This window comes from Colius striatus, chromosome 2 (genome assembly GCF_028858725.1).
Source record: "Colius striatus isolate bColStr4 chromosome 2, bColStr4.1.hap1, whole genome shotgun sequence".
Classification (NCBI taxonomy): Eukaryota; Metazoa; Chordata; class Aves; order Coliiformes; family Coliidae; genus Colius; species Colius striatus.
The window spans coordinates 19,208,853-19,225,131 of NC_084760.1; the positions used below are offsets into that span (position 1 = coordinate 19,208,853).

General features: G+C 37.7%; 1 protein-coding gene across 1 annotated transcript in view; it reads left to right on the forward strand.

Moving 5' to 3' along the window:
* Positions 1 to 16,279, forward strand: part of EYS (eyes shut homolog) — a 900,402-nt gene that overhangs the window by 376,418 nt on the left and 507,705 nt on the right. Inside the window, exons 20-21 of the mRNA XM_061989098.1 lie at positions 2,106 to 2,303; positions 5,900 to 6,021. Coding sequence (XP_061845082.1) covers positions 2,106 to 2,303; positions 5,900 to 6,021 — 320 coding nt within the window. The remainder of the gene's footprint in view (positions 1 to 2,105; positions 2,304 to 5,899; positions 6,022 to 16,279) is intronic.

The window sequence follows — 16,279 nt, forward strand, 5'->3', positions numbered from 1 at the left end:
AACTTACACTTGCCATATACCTTAGGTGACCTGTAACACCGGTTGATTCTCAGTCAGAAATTCTTGTCTGAAAGTTGGAGATTCAAAAGGAATTGAAAATTCCTACTATTATCCATCTCATGAACGTGTTTTGTCTCATATATCAGGTTCATGTACCCCGGCCCTGTCACCAGGGGCTGCAGGGCCTGTGTGAGGAGAGGCCGGGGTGGCCCCGAGCTGGCCACAGCCAGTCCCAACTGACTCCAGCCCACCTGCCTCAGGGCACTGCTCAGCCTCCCAGCCCATGGGAACATCAGGGAAATGTATTTAATAAAGGGCAAATGCTGCACAACAGAGAGAAGCAAGTTAAAGTAATTGAGAAACAGCTCTTTGAGCACTGAGGAAAGAGAAGGATGAAGGTGAGGAGATGCTTCAGGCACTAGAGCAGAAATTCCTCTGTAGCCTCTGGAGAACACTGGCCTATGTGAGATCTGCACTGGAGTAGAGGAAAAGTATGCAGAGGGAGGGGTAGAAGAAAATAGTTATAGGCTGACCACAACCCTCACTTCCCATCCCTCTCTGCTACTCACAGGTGGAGAAGAGTTAAACGAGTCTGGAGTGAAGGATTGAAGTTGAGCCTGGGAAGAATAGAGGGATGGAGGAAGATGTTCTTAATTTTATGTTTGTTACTTACCATCCTATTATGTTTTTAATTGGCAACGCATTCTATCAGTTTTCCTAAAATCGAGTTTGTTTTGCCTGTGACAGTAATTGGTAAGCGATATCCCTGTCTTTATATTGACCTGCAACATTTCCCTGTTGAAGGAGCATGAGAGAGTGGTTGAGTGAGCTTCTGGCAACCAGTAAAGTTCAGCCCACAGCAAACTAGCTATATGAATTTGATTTTCGTCATGACTACCCAGGTGTTTTATTTTGTAGTGTTACATTACCTATCACTGGGTTAAAGCTGCAACCTGCTTAAGGAAGAGGAAGACTCTTGGGGCAGGAAGACAGTGGTCCAAGAAGGAATGGCTGTGCAACCAGAGCTGACACAAGGGCACCAGTACACCTAGTAGTGGGTAGAGGTCCTAGAGTAGAGCAAGCCCTGGGAAGCTCTGACAGAAAACATAACATCGAGACAATGCAGCCTCAGCAATCACAGAAGGGCAGATGGACTTCAAAGGAGCTCAGAAGGCCTGTGCACAGTTTGCTGCAGCCCCAAAAGTCAGTGAGCTCTGTCTGAAACTAAGCCTGAAAGAACAAATTTGCCTTCATTAACACTGAGGGAAAAGAGGCAGCTTTACAAACCCAAGCCCATTTGATCTCTTTTCTCTTTGCTCTCATTTTGAGTTTCGTTAGTGGAAAACATGAATCAGCCTTGCTTATGTTCTAACAAACTTAGGCTCACTTTAAAGGGACTTTTAATCTTTTTTGATCTGTTTATTGTAAATTAAAGATTTAGATGGGGGTATCTGTGACCCAAGATCACTATCACACAGTCCCTTGATTAGCCAGATAAACATACATAATCTGTTATACACTAGAATGTGTGTTAGGAAAGAGTAGAGAGGGACTGTGGCAGATTTTCTATTGTATGGAATTTTTATAAATGATGGAGTCACTATTAAATACATACATAATTTCTGTAAAATAATTTGTCTGTAGTCAGAAATTACAAGTAGAATAATTATACAAGATTACTTGCATTTCATTCATTTTTAAGATTATGGATTAATGTATAAACAGCTCGTATGGCAGCTGTGACAACAGGATGTCAGGAAGAACTGAGGAAGCTTCAAACCAAAACTAGTTTTTTAAAATACACTTTTTGAGCCATTTTAGAGGGCAAGGTTAACCATAAAACCTATAAAATATTGTCAAGGTAGGTATCATGGTTTTAAAATGCAATATCATTATAGAAATGAAACTGAGAAAATCATCTGTGTTTGTAATTCTATAACACAAACAAATCTTTCTGCATGGTATTATATATATATATATACCTCTGAGACCCTATAAATCAGTTTTAACCAGGTATATAAAGAAAATACAGCTCATAATAGGCAGCAGCTACAGGGATATGTTCATTAGTTAAACACTGACAGCTTTGCCATTTTCCTTTTCAGGTTTGAACTGTGAGTTTAGGCCTTGTGAAGCCAGCAATCCCTGTGAGAATGGAGCTGTGTGCATAGAAGAAATGAATTTGGACATTTTTCCCCTTGGATTCCAGTGCCAGTGTGTGAAGGGCTTTGCAGGTCCACGTTGTGAGATCAATGTCAATGAGTGCAGTTCTAACCCTTGCCTCCACGGATACTGCTATGACAGTGAGTTCAGCCTGGTTACTCACTTTAATGTAGAGTAGTCTTTCTGTTGAAGTGTCTGTAGCTACTGAGTTGCTCTAGGGAGAACAGTGGATAATTTACTGAAATTTAGCTTGTCTATAGCTCCACAGCCAGTACCGGGAGAATTACTTTTGCCAATATGCCTCAAATCTTGGCACTGGGGTTTGTGTGTTCGGCAGTCAGAATGGCAGCTAATGAGAAATTTTAATGAGATCTGTGCTGTCTCTTTTGATACCTAAATTAGCCAAACACATCTTACAATGCATTCAATGAAAGAATACTCAGGTGCTGAACAGGGAACTCATGGAGTAGTTAGGCAGTGTATGTCATAATTCTAACAAGCCCAAAACCAGAATTAAATATCAAACTGATGCAAAATGGAGTGTCTGTTAACTACTAAGTGCCTTCTAACACATAACTATGTAACTTACACTTTCTCTGTTATACTTAAAGGTTTTACAAGTAACTTGATTAATTACCATACTATATTCTGTCTGGATTGGCGGGCTAAGTTTAATAGCACTCATTATGTATGGAGTACTTACTGGAAAGTTTTATGAGGCTATTACCATGTATCAAACACATTCTACACTTGGTACAAAAAAAAAAAAAGCAAGTCTGAGAATGCTGAGTGAAAAGCAGAATGACATCTAGAGGTTATGTAGTCAAACCTACATGAAGCTGGACTATCAACAGTGTTAGAAAAGGTCAGTCATATTTTTTTCTATCTGAGTTTTAAAAACCTCTAAGGACAGACAAATTCCACAAACTCTTTGGAATAGCCTATTGTACTGATGGCTTATTCCAATCTTGAAGTACTCATCTCTACTCCTCCACCTGCAGTGTCGTGGTTTGGCCCAGCTAGCACAGCAGCACCACAACAGTCTCTCGCTCAGTGCCCCCATTCACCCCCACCCTTGTTAGGATGGTGGAGGCCCCAGAGAAATAGGAGGAAAAAAATAAGCAAGGTTGTTGTGGATTGAGACAAGGGCATTGAGGGCTCGCTGCCGATTACGGTTCCAGGCAAAACAGACTCCAGAACTCGACTTAGAGAGGAAAGCAGGAAAGTTTATTCTACAAGACACAGAACGTAATAAAAGCAAAAAGGGAGTAGGATGATGAGAAAATTACAAGCAGCACTTTAAGATCTCCCTCCCTCATCCCTTCTTTCTTCCCAGGCCCAGCTCACTGCTCCCGATGTCTCTACCTCCTCCCCTCTCAACGGCTCAGGGGGGCAGGGAGTGGGGGATGTGGTCAGTCTCTCACAGACGGGCTCTGCCGCTTCTGTCTTCTCAGATGAGGATGACTACTGGCATTCTTCCCCTGCTCCAACATGGGGTCCCTCACATGGGATGCAGTCCTTGGTGAATATCTCTGGCGTGGATTCTTTGCCATGGTTGCAGTTTCTGCAGTTACAGGGTCCCTCTCTCGGGACAAGACATCTTCTGGGCATAAGTTTAATGAGCTACTTTGTCGTGAGTTACTCCCCACAGTTACAGCTGTGGATATTGGCTGCCTTCCTAGGGACACGGCCTGTTCTGGCCGTAGTCACTGTCCCTGGCTCGGGAGCAATAATGAAGTAAATTGCTGCCCCTGGTCTGCAGCCAGCTTTAGCAAAACGAGTCTCTGCCCCTGATACGGGCTCATTATCAAAATAAGTCTCTACCACCGATGCAGGGTCTTTAAAGAAATGAAAATAAATCTCAGCTTCACCAGTTCTCTCCATAGAATTCAGGGGAGTCTCTGCTCCAGCACACCTCCTCCTCTCTTTCATCACTGACCTTGGAGTCCACATGGTTGTTTCTCTCACTGTTCCTACTCCTTGCACCACCACCAGTCAGAAGAAAAAGAAGAAGGGGCAGAAGAAGGAAGAAGATGGAGGAAGGAACCTCCCCTTCCGACTTCTTCTTAAAAAGTGATCGTGGTAGCGTCTAATTGGCTCAGCCCCAGAAGTGGGTCTGGCTCAGAGCTGGGGAGAGTTGCAAGCAACTTCTTACAGGAGCCATCTTTACAACCCCTTCCCCCTTACCAGAAAAGGCTATCATGTCAAACCATGACATGCAGAAATCCCATTTGAATCTCCTAAGCTGTAACTTTTAGCCATTGGCCCTTATTATATCGTATAATGCTTCAAAGAGGAATTAAGTTCTGTTTCTGCAACTACTTCTGAAGTTATGTTATGTAGCCCTCCTAACTGTTAACTTTTTCCTGAAGAGACTAATACAAACCAAGTCCATCTGATCCAACTTTTCCTCATAGGATCCTTGCTTTAAGTGCTGAGCAATCATATTTGTCTTCTGCTACACCTTCCTGTTTCACCACATGAGTTTTAAAATTAGAATGATGACTTGAGAATTTCCTTAAAAGTCTAAACTTTAATGCAAATTTAGAAAGGATCAAATTTACTTGTTAGTTTTAGATGAGATCTTAAAGAACTGATCCCAAATTAACAAATATATCATCACCTAAAGCTCTCCTAGTTGAAAAAAAAAATAGTTTCAATAAGCTTTAGGAATTCTGTTTTTACATATATGGGAATAAAATGAGTAGCTTCATTTTTTATCTAGTAAATACTATTTCATAACGAATTTACAGATATATTCTATGTACTCTACATTGGTTCAGAGATACTTTTGAAATGAAATTGAGAAGAGCACCAGTAAAGTTTTTCATGCTTACAAAATGCCAGATCTTTGGGGATAGCTTGTCTTTTTGGTGTCTCTGGACTTGAGATGTACGATGTGGACATGTCAGTTCCTCTGTACTCTATGCACTGTCTGCTGAAAGTTGGAATCCTGAGGAAGCTTGGAAGCTCTTAGCAGATGAATCATGTTCCTGCTCTGAAGGACTTGAAGCATGTAATGAATACAATAGAAGTTACATGTGCAGACACAGTGGCAGAACAGATTTCATGGTGAATTTCAGTGATATTGAAGAATTAAGTGTCTTCTTTGGGGTTAGAATAAATGCAGGCCTGCAAGAAGTGCAATTAGTGCTGTCGTCAGCTCCTTATGTGGACATATCACTCTAAAGATTCCTCTCTGTTTGGATTATTAATGATGAAAAAGGGAGAGGATTCCTGTCATTAGCTTGCTAAGATTACGATGAAGCATGGAAGTGTATCATAGGTTGTGCCAAATTTTACTGAGGCAAGATTCCCTTTAATATAGTGGTATAATTGGAGGCAGTTCTTACCATAAAAAACCTCAAATCAAACAATATTTAACTGCCTCATCTCATTTAGATACAATATCAGATGCCACAATAAAATCTTATGTACTTTCTGTACAGTTTTGTGATGGAAAATTACTCACTAGCTTATGAGATTCCTTTTTCAGAAGCTTTCATTGATTTATAATACTTATGTCAAAATACTTAATTGTTTAAGTAAAATGCAGTACATGAATCTGCTTTCATTTTAAAATGATGCTTTCAGATATTAACATATCTACATCTTTTATGTAAAGCCAGTACAAATCTTTTCCAGATAGTAGTCATAACTGTAACTTACTTAATTTTACTACATTCAGTTGCTGTTCTAAAACATTCTTAGTACTAAAATTCTATCTCTGTTGCAGTTGTCGATGGCTTCTATTGTTTGTGCAACCCAGGATACGCAGGACTGAAGTGTGACCAGGATATTGATGATTGCATAATCAATGCTTGTAAACACAATTCTACATGTGTTGATCTACATCTGGTTAGTAGAGAATTATTTTTAATTAAATTAGTTGCTAAGTTTTGTTCCTGAAGTCTAAAGCAATACTATTGTAAGTTCTAAACCTCCACACAATCGATACTCCTGTCAAGAGTTGTAGAATTGTGTTTTCTCATCACTGGCTTTTTTGTTTATTTGCAATGATATAGGCAGTGAGAAAGAGGAATGTTTTTATCATTTAAAAGCAGCTATTGAATCAACATGGTTATATGGGACATTCAAAAGGAGTGGAAAATTTTCAACTAGACATGTTTATGGCCTCACTATATGTGACAGGAATAACCATTCACACCGATGACATTGACTTCAGTGGGGCTTAGAAAGTGTCTTACCTCCCATAATGTCTTTTAGTAATTCAGCACTTACTTCTGAATTTCTTTAACTATATTAGTCCATGAAACATAAATAATGTTAAAAATAACATATTTCTTCTCAGAAATAAAAGCATTTTATCAACTAGTTTCTTCAAGGGAAGAAAGGAGATGACAGATATTCATATTGTATAAACTTTGGCACCAGAGGTGGCCCATGTTGTGTCACTTCCTCCAAGAATTTGTCAGGAACAAATTTGTTTTTAATATACTCAACAGGGACATTAAGACTATATAGTATGAATATTGTCCTTAACAAACATTCAGACTATCAGAGAAACTAGGTGCAGTTAAAAAAAAGAGAAAAGCTTGATTTTTTTACCTTGTTTCTCCCAGCATATTTGTGAGTATATTAAACCATTAAAATGTTAAGGCAAGGTGTAGAATTCAGATTAATATTAAGATACTTAAATGTAGCTGTCTACATATGATATATAACATCTAAGCACACATCAAAGATGCTAGAATCCTTGCTGATGCTGTCAGCACAACCCAGAGAGTGAATCAGCTTCCTGTCTTGTGGATGTCCACTTTGGGTGAACTGAGCAGCCTCATAGGCACAACTAACTGTACAGCTAGGATGCATTATTACTGACACAGACACCCATGTTTAGATGTCTGCATTTCCAGCTGCATGCCATCCAGGGTCCCAGACGTGTGTGAGGCATGTGCGGATTTCTGGGGTTTTGTTTTAGTTTGGATTTTTTTTGGTCTTTTTTTTTTTCTTTTCAGTAGTACACACATAAGCAAATTACACTTCCTTCTGATAAACACCAGTGGTAGCCCTCTTTCACTCTTTCCTGAACTTGAACAGAAGCTATATGCTTCAAGAGAATTTTCTCAAATCTTCTCTGATTTTCAGAGCTGTTTCTTATTTCCACAGTTAGAACACTTGGAGAATCCAGAGCTTGGTACACATTTGTTCTTGTCTTTGAATGCTCTTGCAAATGTATTTTTTAAATCAATAGACTGCAATTCATATTTCAAGCTCTCATACTGGAAACATACCAGCATCTTAAAATCATGTTCTAGACTATTCCAAAAATAAATATTCTGCTCTCAACGTATATACTGTCCCTTTTTCCATGAGATTGTATTGTATATGTAGACATTTCAGGTATTATTCCTAACTGCAGCTGATGCTTTGACTGAGACTCATAAAATGGAGCTGTATATGCAAAAGTTTAAACAACATCCTTCCCAAAGAAATAAGATATCAGAAATGAACAAAATTTGGTTCTTTATTAAATAAATGTATAATTGAACCAAGAATATCTGCTAAGTTCTACTAAATGAGTTGTAATATTGATCCATAGAGAGTTTTTAATTTAGACTATATAAAACCTGTCAAAGAACAGTAGCTCACTGCATTTTTTAACTCTGTTTTAGATTTTTTTTCTTCTTGTGCCTCTCATGGGTTTGTTCTCTTGATTCATTTCTGTTACTTTTTGTCCTGCAGTATCTATACATTTCTCAGCTTCTTTTCACAGACCTATGCCATTTTGTTTTAAATGGACTGTGACACAGCAAATCAGTAAGATCCATTCAGATTCATTGTTTCAATGTTTTTTTTTTTCAATTGTTCTATAGTATTTTAGAGCTCTACTAAATTGAAAAACTAGTATCAGCATACTTTTAAGACAAGAAATAGGGAATGACTAGTAGTTTTATTTTGTTATCGCAATGTTAAAGCAATAATAAGTCATTGCCATTCAGTCCTTATACTTTCTTCTTCTCTATTCTCCTCTATTGTATATTTACTTAAACTAAAACTTCCGATATAAGTTTCTGAAATAACTTTCATGTGGATTATCTTTTAAGTTGACTCTGAAAAGGGACATAAAAGACTCAGTTGCTAAGTGATTGCATTACTCAGTTTATATGCAGCTATATTATTCTACATACAATGCCCTTATTGTATTCAATATCAAAGAGTATTGAATTTCTTCCACATCAAATGATGCTGTTTTATACACCAAAATTCCTCAGTGGTGGATGCAAAGAGGATTCATGAATTAACATATATTCATAGAAATAGAAGGAGACTCATTCCCTTTTCTTCAGCCAGACCAGTTGTAAAAGAACAGGTATTGAGATAACATTCCACTAGAGAATGGATCTTAGACGTTTAAAGGATCTTCTGTGACTCCTGTAAAAGGTGGGGGATGGGGAGCAACTGAGCCGTAATCAAGGAATACTTAAAAACAGATGGAGATATCAGGGGTATTCATAATTTCACCATTAAACACAATTTTCTTCCAAAGATATATTACAGTAGCCTTGTAATGTAAGTCAAGGACCAAAAATCTTAATGTGAGAAATAATTACAAGATACACTGTAACTGCAACATATACTTTGCAGCTTTACCTTGGCTCTCCAGGCAGTAGGTGGCATTAAGCAGTTGGATCACAGGATGAGATTGGCAGACGTGAAGTACACAGCTGGATGACAGATCTACATGACCTTAAGGAGGGTCCAATTTTCTACTGCACCTGAGAATTACAGTTACTCAGGAGCTACTATGTACCAACATAAGCCACTATGAATCATATTAGGCCCAAGGATGGCTCAGAAATAATTTGCTATTCTTATGTTAATAAAAGTTTAATTCTGGAGTCCAAAAACTCAAATATTTTAATGTATTTTTTTCTAGGTAAAAGCGAGACAATTAACGTTTTCAAATGACACTTGCAAAACATATTTTTCCTCCTTGATGTTGATAATGTTATGTGATATAGAGCCTTAAAACTAGATATCCATGTTCTCTTAACAATACATCAGCAAAAAAAGGACACTTATGTGCTGGGTTTACCCCAGCTGTCAGATAAGCATCACATGGCCACTCACTCTGTTCTCTCCATGGGGTGGGGGAGAGAATAGGAAGAGCAAAAGCAAGAAAACTTGTGGGTTGAGATAGTTTAATAAACAAAGGAAGGAGAAGAGGAAAGAAAGAAGGCATCTACCTTCCATGTGTGCAATGATGCCCAGTTTACAAGCAATGCCTACCTTTACCAAACCCACCTCTTATCTGTCCTTATTATTGATAATGATGCTACATAGCATAGAATTTCTTTTTGGTCAGTTTGGATCAGCTGTCCTGGTTGCATCCCCTCCTACCTTGCTCCGCATCCTTAGCATACTGGTTGAGAGAGAGGGAAAAGAGAAAACCTTGATGCTGTGTAAGCACTGTTCATCAGTGACTAAAATTTTTGATGCCTTATTAACAATGTTGTGGTCACAAATCCAAAACATAACACTGTACCAGCCACTATGACGAAAATTACCTCCATAATAGTCAGACATACTACAGAACAGAATTCCAGAGAAAAGACATATAGTGAGCAGCAGCTGGAAGGATAAAAGCACAGTGTTCTGCTTAACTAACTATAGAGAGAAACAGGAACACAGCATTGTATTCTCAAGATTCCATAAGTGGTGGGGCCCCAGAATGTATGGCAAAATATAAGAAAAAACAGTTATAACTCAGAAAACACTATGTTGGAGTTGCTCATCTTAAATTTTGAGCATCTTTTCAATTTATTCAGTTCCCAAATTTGTTCATATAATGAGATGGCTGGGCACTACATTAGCTATCCATGTTAAGGAAGCAGAGTGTTAAATAGTGACTAACAGACATTCAAAATTAACAGATGATTTTTTAAAAATAAAAGATCCTCTTACCAACATATCAACTTCCATCTATCTTAAAAATATGTGACAAATTATGAATTGCTTTTCTACAGAAGTATCATGGAAGAAGAAATAATTTTACTTATTACAATCTATTTGAGATGTAAAGAAGAGGAGTTAATTAGAAACTTCCTTCATTAGGTCAGCTAGGACAGAAAAAATTAAAAGCTAGTAATACTTCTAACATTAATAACACAGATACTTATCCTATATATTCTCAGTCATTGATCCTCTCAAGCAGAATTGTCATCTTCTTTTGTAGCCTGACTATAAAAAAGGAAATGGATCCTGGGAAGTTTGATCTGACACTAGTTGTCCTTCACAAATCAGTTATCATCCTTTCTTTACATTTTTTTTTAAACAAATATTTCTCATTGAAGTGATCAAGTTTTCACAGTACTATGAAACATTTGGCCAGCCCCACGAAAAAAAATATGAAACCTCAGATTTGCATTCATGTAGAAATAATGCGATTGCTCAGTAAAACTGGTAGATCAAAATAATACAATGAGAGAAGTATGAGAGTGGTTGAAAGATTATACTGTTGTCACAGCAAAAGATGTGCAGCCCTCAGTAATCAAGGTAAAGAAGAGGTGGAGCTTTCTGCATCCATTTTAAAAGTAATGAATAAAAATAAAATAAAACCAAAAGATACAAAAAGTAAAATATTTTACAAGAAAAAAAAAGCTATCAAACAGTAAGTGAAAAATAAAGTTCAGAATATTGGCCTCTGGTTGTGCTTATGAAAAGCAGAGTTACCCACAGTAATTTGCAAATTCTTCTAAAAAAATTAAAATAAGCAATTCCAAGTGTTGTATAAACTTGAGATGCTGTCACTAATATTTTTTATAAGATCAGGTACTGGATATTGGGATATTTGCATTTTAAAAATAATAATAATAGTAACAGCTTCATGATAGCTGTGACTTCAGGTTTTGTTTTTACTGTTCTTATGTGAAAATATAATGCAATTCCTGATACTTCAGTGTATATGGATATTCATGCAGCAAATTCTAATAGATCTTTCTTCAGAGCTTTGTTTCTGGAAGCTATTATCTCTGTGTATTTACCACATAGTAAATCAACAATTATAAACTGTAGGTAAATTTATAAATGTATAATTGTGCTTTTATTGCAATCTCATATCCTATTTATGGTTAACTATCTATCCCTGCTTGATTTAAGACACAGTTGTTTCTCCTTCAATAATATGTAATGCAAAATGTATGGAAATGATCTCTCCAGTGCATTACCAGAAGATATTGTCAGTTTGAACCTAAAGAAACAATAATTACTTGTTTAGTTTTTGATTTTAAAGTAATGTTAAAAAAAGGCTTATAACAAGGTGAAATTAAGTAATTCAGGTCTTTTAGGAACTAACACTTTGGCTTGTAGGGAAGGTTTTTGTGAAGGGTGGAGAGAGTTGTATTAATTTTCAAACTTTTTTCAGAAAAAATATTCAGAGTTGATAGGAGGTCTATACCACAGATCCTATTTCAAGAGTATAACCTACAAGTAGGTTAGCTCATTATATAAATTCTTAAAGGAAGATTAATTGGTAGAAACTCTGGCACTGAGAACAAAGTAGTACTTAAACATTTACGTTACCCAAAAAGAAATTCTTTAAGTCTTTGGACTAATCTAAGATAATTTCTTACATTTCTCAACTACCCTAATTTCCATTTAAAACAGAATCTCCTGTAGTCTCTGCTAAATAGGAAGAAAAAGAATAATCTCCAAAACTTATAATTTATTTTAGAACATCCAGAGATACTCAAGGTATAATAAAGTAACTGAGCTTCAGGAGTGTCATGGTTTAACCCCAGCCAGCAACTAAGCATCACATAGCACAGAGCCAATTACTCACTCCCAGCCTTGTGGAATGAAGAGAGAATTGGAAGAGTAAAAGAAAACTCATGTGTTGAGATAAGAACAGTTAAAGAATTGAAACAAAATAAAATAATCATAACAAAAATCATCATGTAAGGGAAAATAACAAAAAGAGAAAGAAATAAAACCCAAGAAAAACAAGTGATGAAAATGAAAAACAATTGCTCACCACTACCTGACTGATGCAGCAGCTCTCTAGCCAGCTTTCCCTCCTATTTATATACTGAGCATAACATTGGTATGAAATATCCCTTTGGTCAGTTTCGGTAAACTATCCTGGCTGTGTCCCTTCCCCCAGACTCCTTGCTGGCAGGGCAGTGTGAGAAACTGAAAAGTACTTGACATAGTGTAATAACTACTCAGCACCAACTAAAACATCAATGTCCTATCAACATTACTCTCCTCCTAAATCCAAACCACAGTATTATGCCAGTCACTAGGAAGAAAATTAGGTGTATACCAACTGAAACTAGAACAAGAAGGCTTTTCCTCATATCTGATGATAGTAATTGGTATGACACTTGAAAAGACAAAGACTACATAGGTTTGCATTAATGAAAAAAATTACAGATTTCTATAGGAGTGGAAACTCTTTAAGACCTAAATAAAGCAAACAAGCTCTGACACTGAAATTGATTTGAAACAGTATCTTGGTTTAACTAAAGACCACATATCGTGAGTGACAATCAGTATATAAAAAGCAGTAGTCTCTTAACATTTTTGAGGTCACTTAAATTCAAGTTGCATTGTGTATGACACAAACTTTTACACTGACTTCAGTGATAGAATCCATGTGCTGAAATTGTGAATGTGATGTTTGATAAATCAGACTACCAATTGCACATCCTAGAAAAGAGTTATACAGCTGCTGATGTTCACTTAAGAAACTAGGAACCATAGCAGTAGTTCTGAAAGGTACTACTGCTAATACAACTCACTGTGCTGCCCTGAAAATTTGACTTGACACCCCTGATATATTTAATCTTCTATCTATATTTAGTTCAAAAAAAGAACAGTGTCTTCATAGCCCTTCAAGAAAAGTTTTTTGAAGAACGTCTAATGAAATAACTCCCTCTCTGACATGTCCTACTGAGCTATTGGATACAGTGATACGAACTAAAAGCTTAGTCATTATGGGGTGAACTCCTTTATGCTCTAGTAAGTCCAGTTTCATCAAAGACGTTGGAATGCACACAATTAACTATTGATTTACTGACTCAGGATAATGTCTTTGATATGATCTATGGAATTACACATTATGCAGATAATTATGACGTCTTATGCCCTACTCACCCAATTAAAAGTTGAAGTCAGAAAAAAAGCCTCCACTTTCCATTAATATGTTTTATTATATTGCTTTAAAATGCTTTAATTTTATTTTTGAAAGAAATTGTATACATACCTGAAAATTCTTCACTTTAATAATGTAGTAAATACCATAGGAGTGAAAATATTCTATTGTCTTTTCCATAAATTGAATAAAACAGTTACAAAGTAGAGGAAAGAGTGACTCAGAGGAAGTTAAAGGTGAGCTTTCCAACGAAATTTGTGATCAGTTGACAAATGAAAGTGACAAATATACAGGAAGGAGATCCACGATAGTGTGCTGCAAGTTCTCCCAGGAGCTAGAAGGCTGGACCAAAAAAATCAGTGACAGCAGAAGTAGTGAACTTCACAGCATAAGGATCAGAATGGAGAACTGTGGCCTGTTTGTGGACAACATAACTCTAAGTTCAATTTTTGCATTACACTGACATTATTATTTTGTTTGAGGTGGGATATGAAGTGTTTATATCTTTGAAAGCATCAAAAGACTGGCAGTGGTATTATAGAGACTATGATAGAGTCCTACTTTGGAATTCATTGACTCATAAGGAAGAGAATTTCACACAGGAGGACATAGCTGCAGAGAAGGGGATACAGTATATTATCTGTATTTAGTGGATTTATAGAGCAGGTCATGGAAGGGTGTAGGTCTACAAAGAATTTACTCTAAGTTAAATGGTGCAATTTATCAATTAGTCATCAATTAGTCTTTGAAAACTGCCCACAAATATGTCTTTACCATATAGCACAGAAACATAAAGATCATATTTATTTTTCAGTAAAATGATGATGAAGTAATCAATTTATTGTGAGATAAGGCTGAACATCAAGGCAATTACTGAAATGGAGCTCTCAGATTGTAATATCACACCCCCAAAATTGCATTTTTAGTGCAATAAGTCACTGTCTCTAAAGCCAAGTCAAATGATTCTGGGTAGGAATTTTTAAATCTCATCTACATATTATTCTGAGAACAGTGTTTCTCATTTTCTCATGATGTAGTTTTGTGATATTTACCATTAAAGAAGTATATTGGAAGTATTTATTTATTAATTTAAAACACATCTCCTATTAACTTGAGTTTCAGATGTCAAGTTCAGTTCTCAAAATTGCACATTAACCTCAAGATTAAGAAATAAACAAAAGGAGGAATTAGTTTCTATCTATTAAAAGATATTTGCTAGGCTAAACCTAATTCAGCTAAAGTAGAATTCAGTGTAATTTCCTTAGGGAAATGTTCAACTGAAACCATAAAATAACTCTTGTGGTTTCCTTCTTTATTCTAAGTACAAGAGAACAGAAAAAAACATGTTTCCCTTTACTGTGCTTCTAAAGCAGATCGGTTTCCTCATGCTCTTTTGTGTTCTGAATGATGGAAAAATATTTAATCCACGTACGTGAAGACTTCTTTATGGCATTTAAATGGAGAGAGGCTAAATGTGATGAATCATTTTTAAAAAACCTTAATTCTGACATTTCCTAAATTTTGAATGTATATGACCTTGCACCTCTTGCATTTTATTTTAGCATATATTTTGTATAAACTAAATGTAATGGATCCAAATAATTACATGAATTACATGAATGAGTTTTGGTAAGGAAATCATCTTTTGCCATCCATACAGCAGAAAATTTTACTTTCTAAATGTGAGCCAATGTTACCCAGTTTCTGCAAAGCAGTCAGTCAGATGTCCAGGTTTATGGAGGGGAGGGGAGGGGAGGGGAGGGGAGGGGAGGGGAGGGGAGGGGAGGGGAGGGGAGGGGAGGGGAGGGGAGGGGAGGGGAGGGGAGGGGAGGGGAGGGGAGGGGAGGGGAGGGGAGGGGAGGGGAGGGGAGGGGGGGGGGGCGGTGGTGCTACAGGGTGGCTTCCTTATACAAAGATGTACCAGAAGCTTACCCTGTAGGTAATAGGGCTAATGACAGTCACTTGTAAGATGGACCCAGGCCTGGCCAATTAGTAATTGATGTAATGTGATTAACAGATTTGAGAAGGGGAAGATGCTGCTGCAGAGTTGTTGAACTGCAGCAGCAGAAGGGAGTGGGAATATGAGAACATCTCCACAGACACCAAGGTCAGTGGAGAAGGAGGTGCCCAGACACTGGAAGAGAGATTCCCCTGTGACCTATGGTGAAGTCCATGGTGAGATATTCCCTGCCCCTGCAGGTATGGAGGTGACAGGGGTGGAGAGACCCACCTACAACCCATGGAGGACCCCATGACAGAGTGAGTGGATGCCTGATGGAGGCTGTGACTCTGTGGGAAGCCCATACTGGAGCAAGGTCCTGATAGGACTTAGAGATCCATGGAGAGAGGAGTCCATGCTGGAGCAGATTTGCTCTCATGACTTATGATCCTGTGAGGGACTCAAGCTGGAGCAATCGATACCTGAAAGACTGTTCTCCCAGTGGATGACCTATGTTGGGGCAGTGTGTAAGGAGCTGCCCCTGTGGGAAAGACCCATGCTGGAGCAGCTCATAAAGAACTGTAGCCCAGGGAAAGGGCCCATGATTGAGAAGGGGCCCATGATTGATGATTCATGAAGGACTGTCTTCTATGGGAGGGACCCTACCCTGTATCAGTGGGAAGTGTGAGGAGGCCTCCTCCTGTGAAGAAGCAGTGGCAAAGTCCATCTGTGACAAACTGACCATAACACTCATTCCCCTGCACCTCTGAGAGCGGGGAGGAGGGAGAATTCAGGGAATAAGGAGGGGTGGGGAGAGATATTTTGATATTTGGCTTTATTTCTAATTTTCCCTGCTCTGTTTTCATTGTTTATTAATGAAGCAAACCATTTCTCCGCAAGTTGAGTCTGTTTTGCTTGTGATGGTAATTGCTGAGCTATTTCCCTGTCCTTATCTCGACTTGCAAGCATTTTGTTATATTTCTCTCTCTCCCATCTAGTTGAAGAAAGGGGGTGATAGAACGACTTGGTGGACACCTGGCACCCAGCCAGGGTTAAAC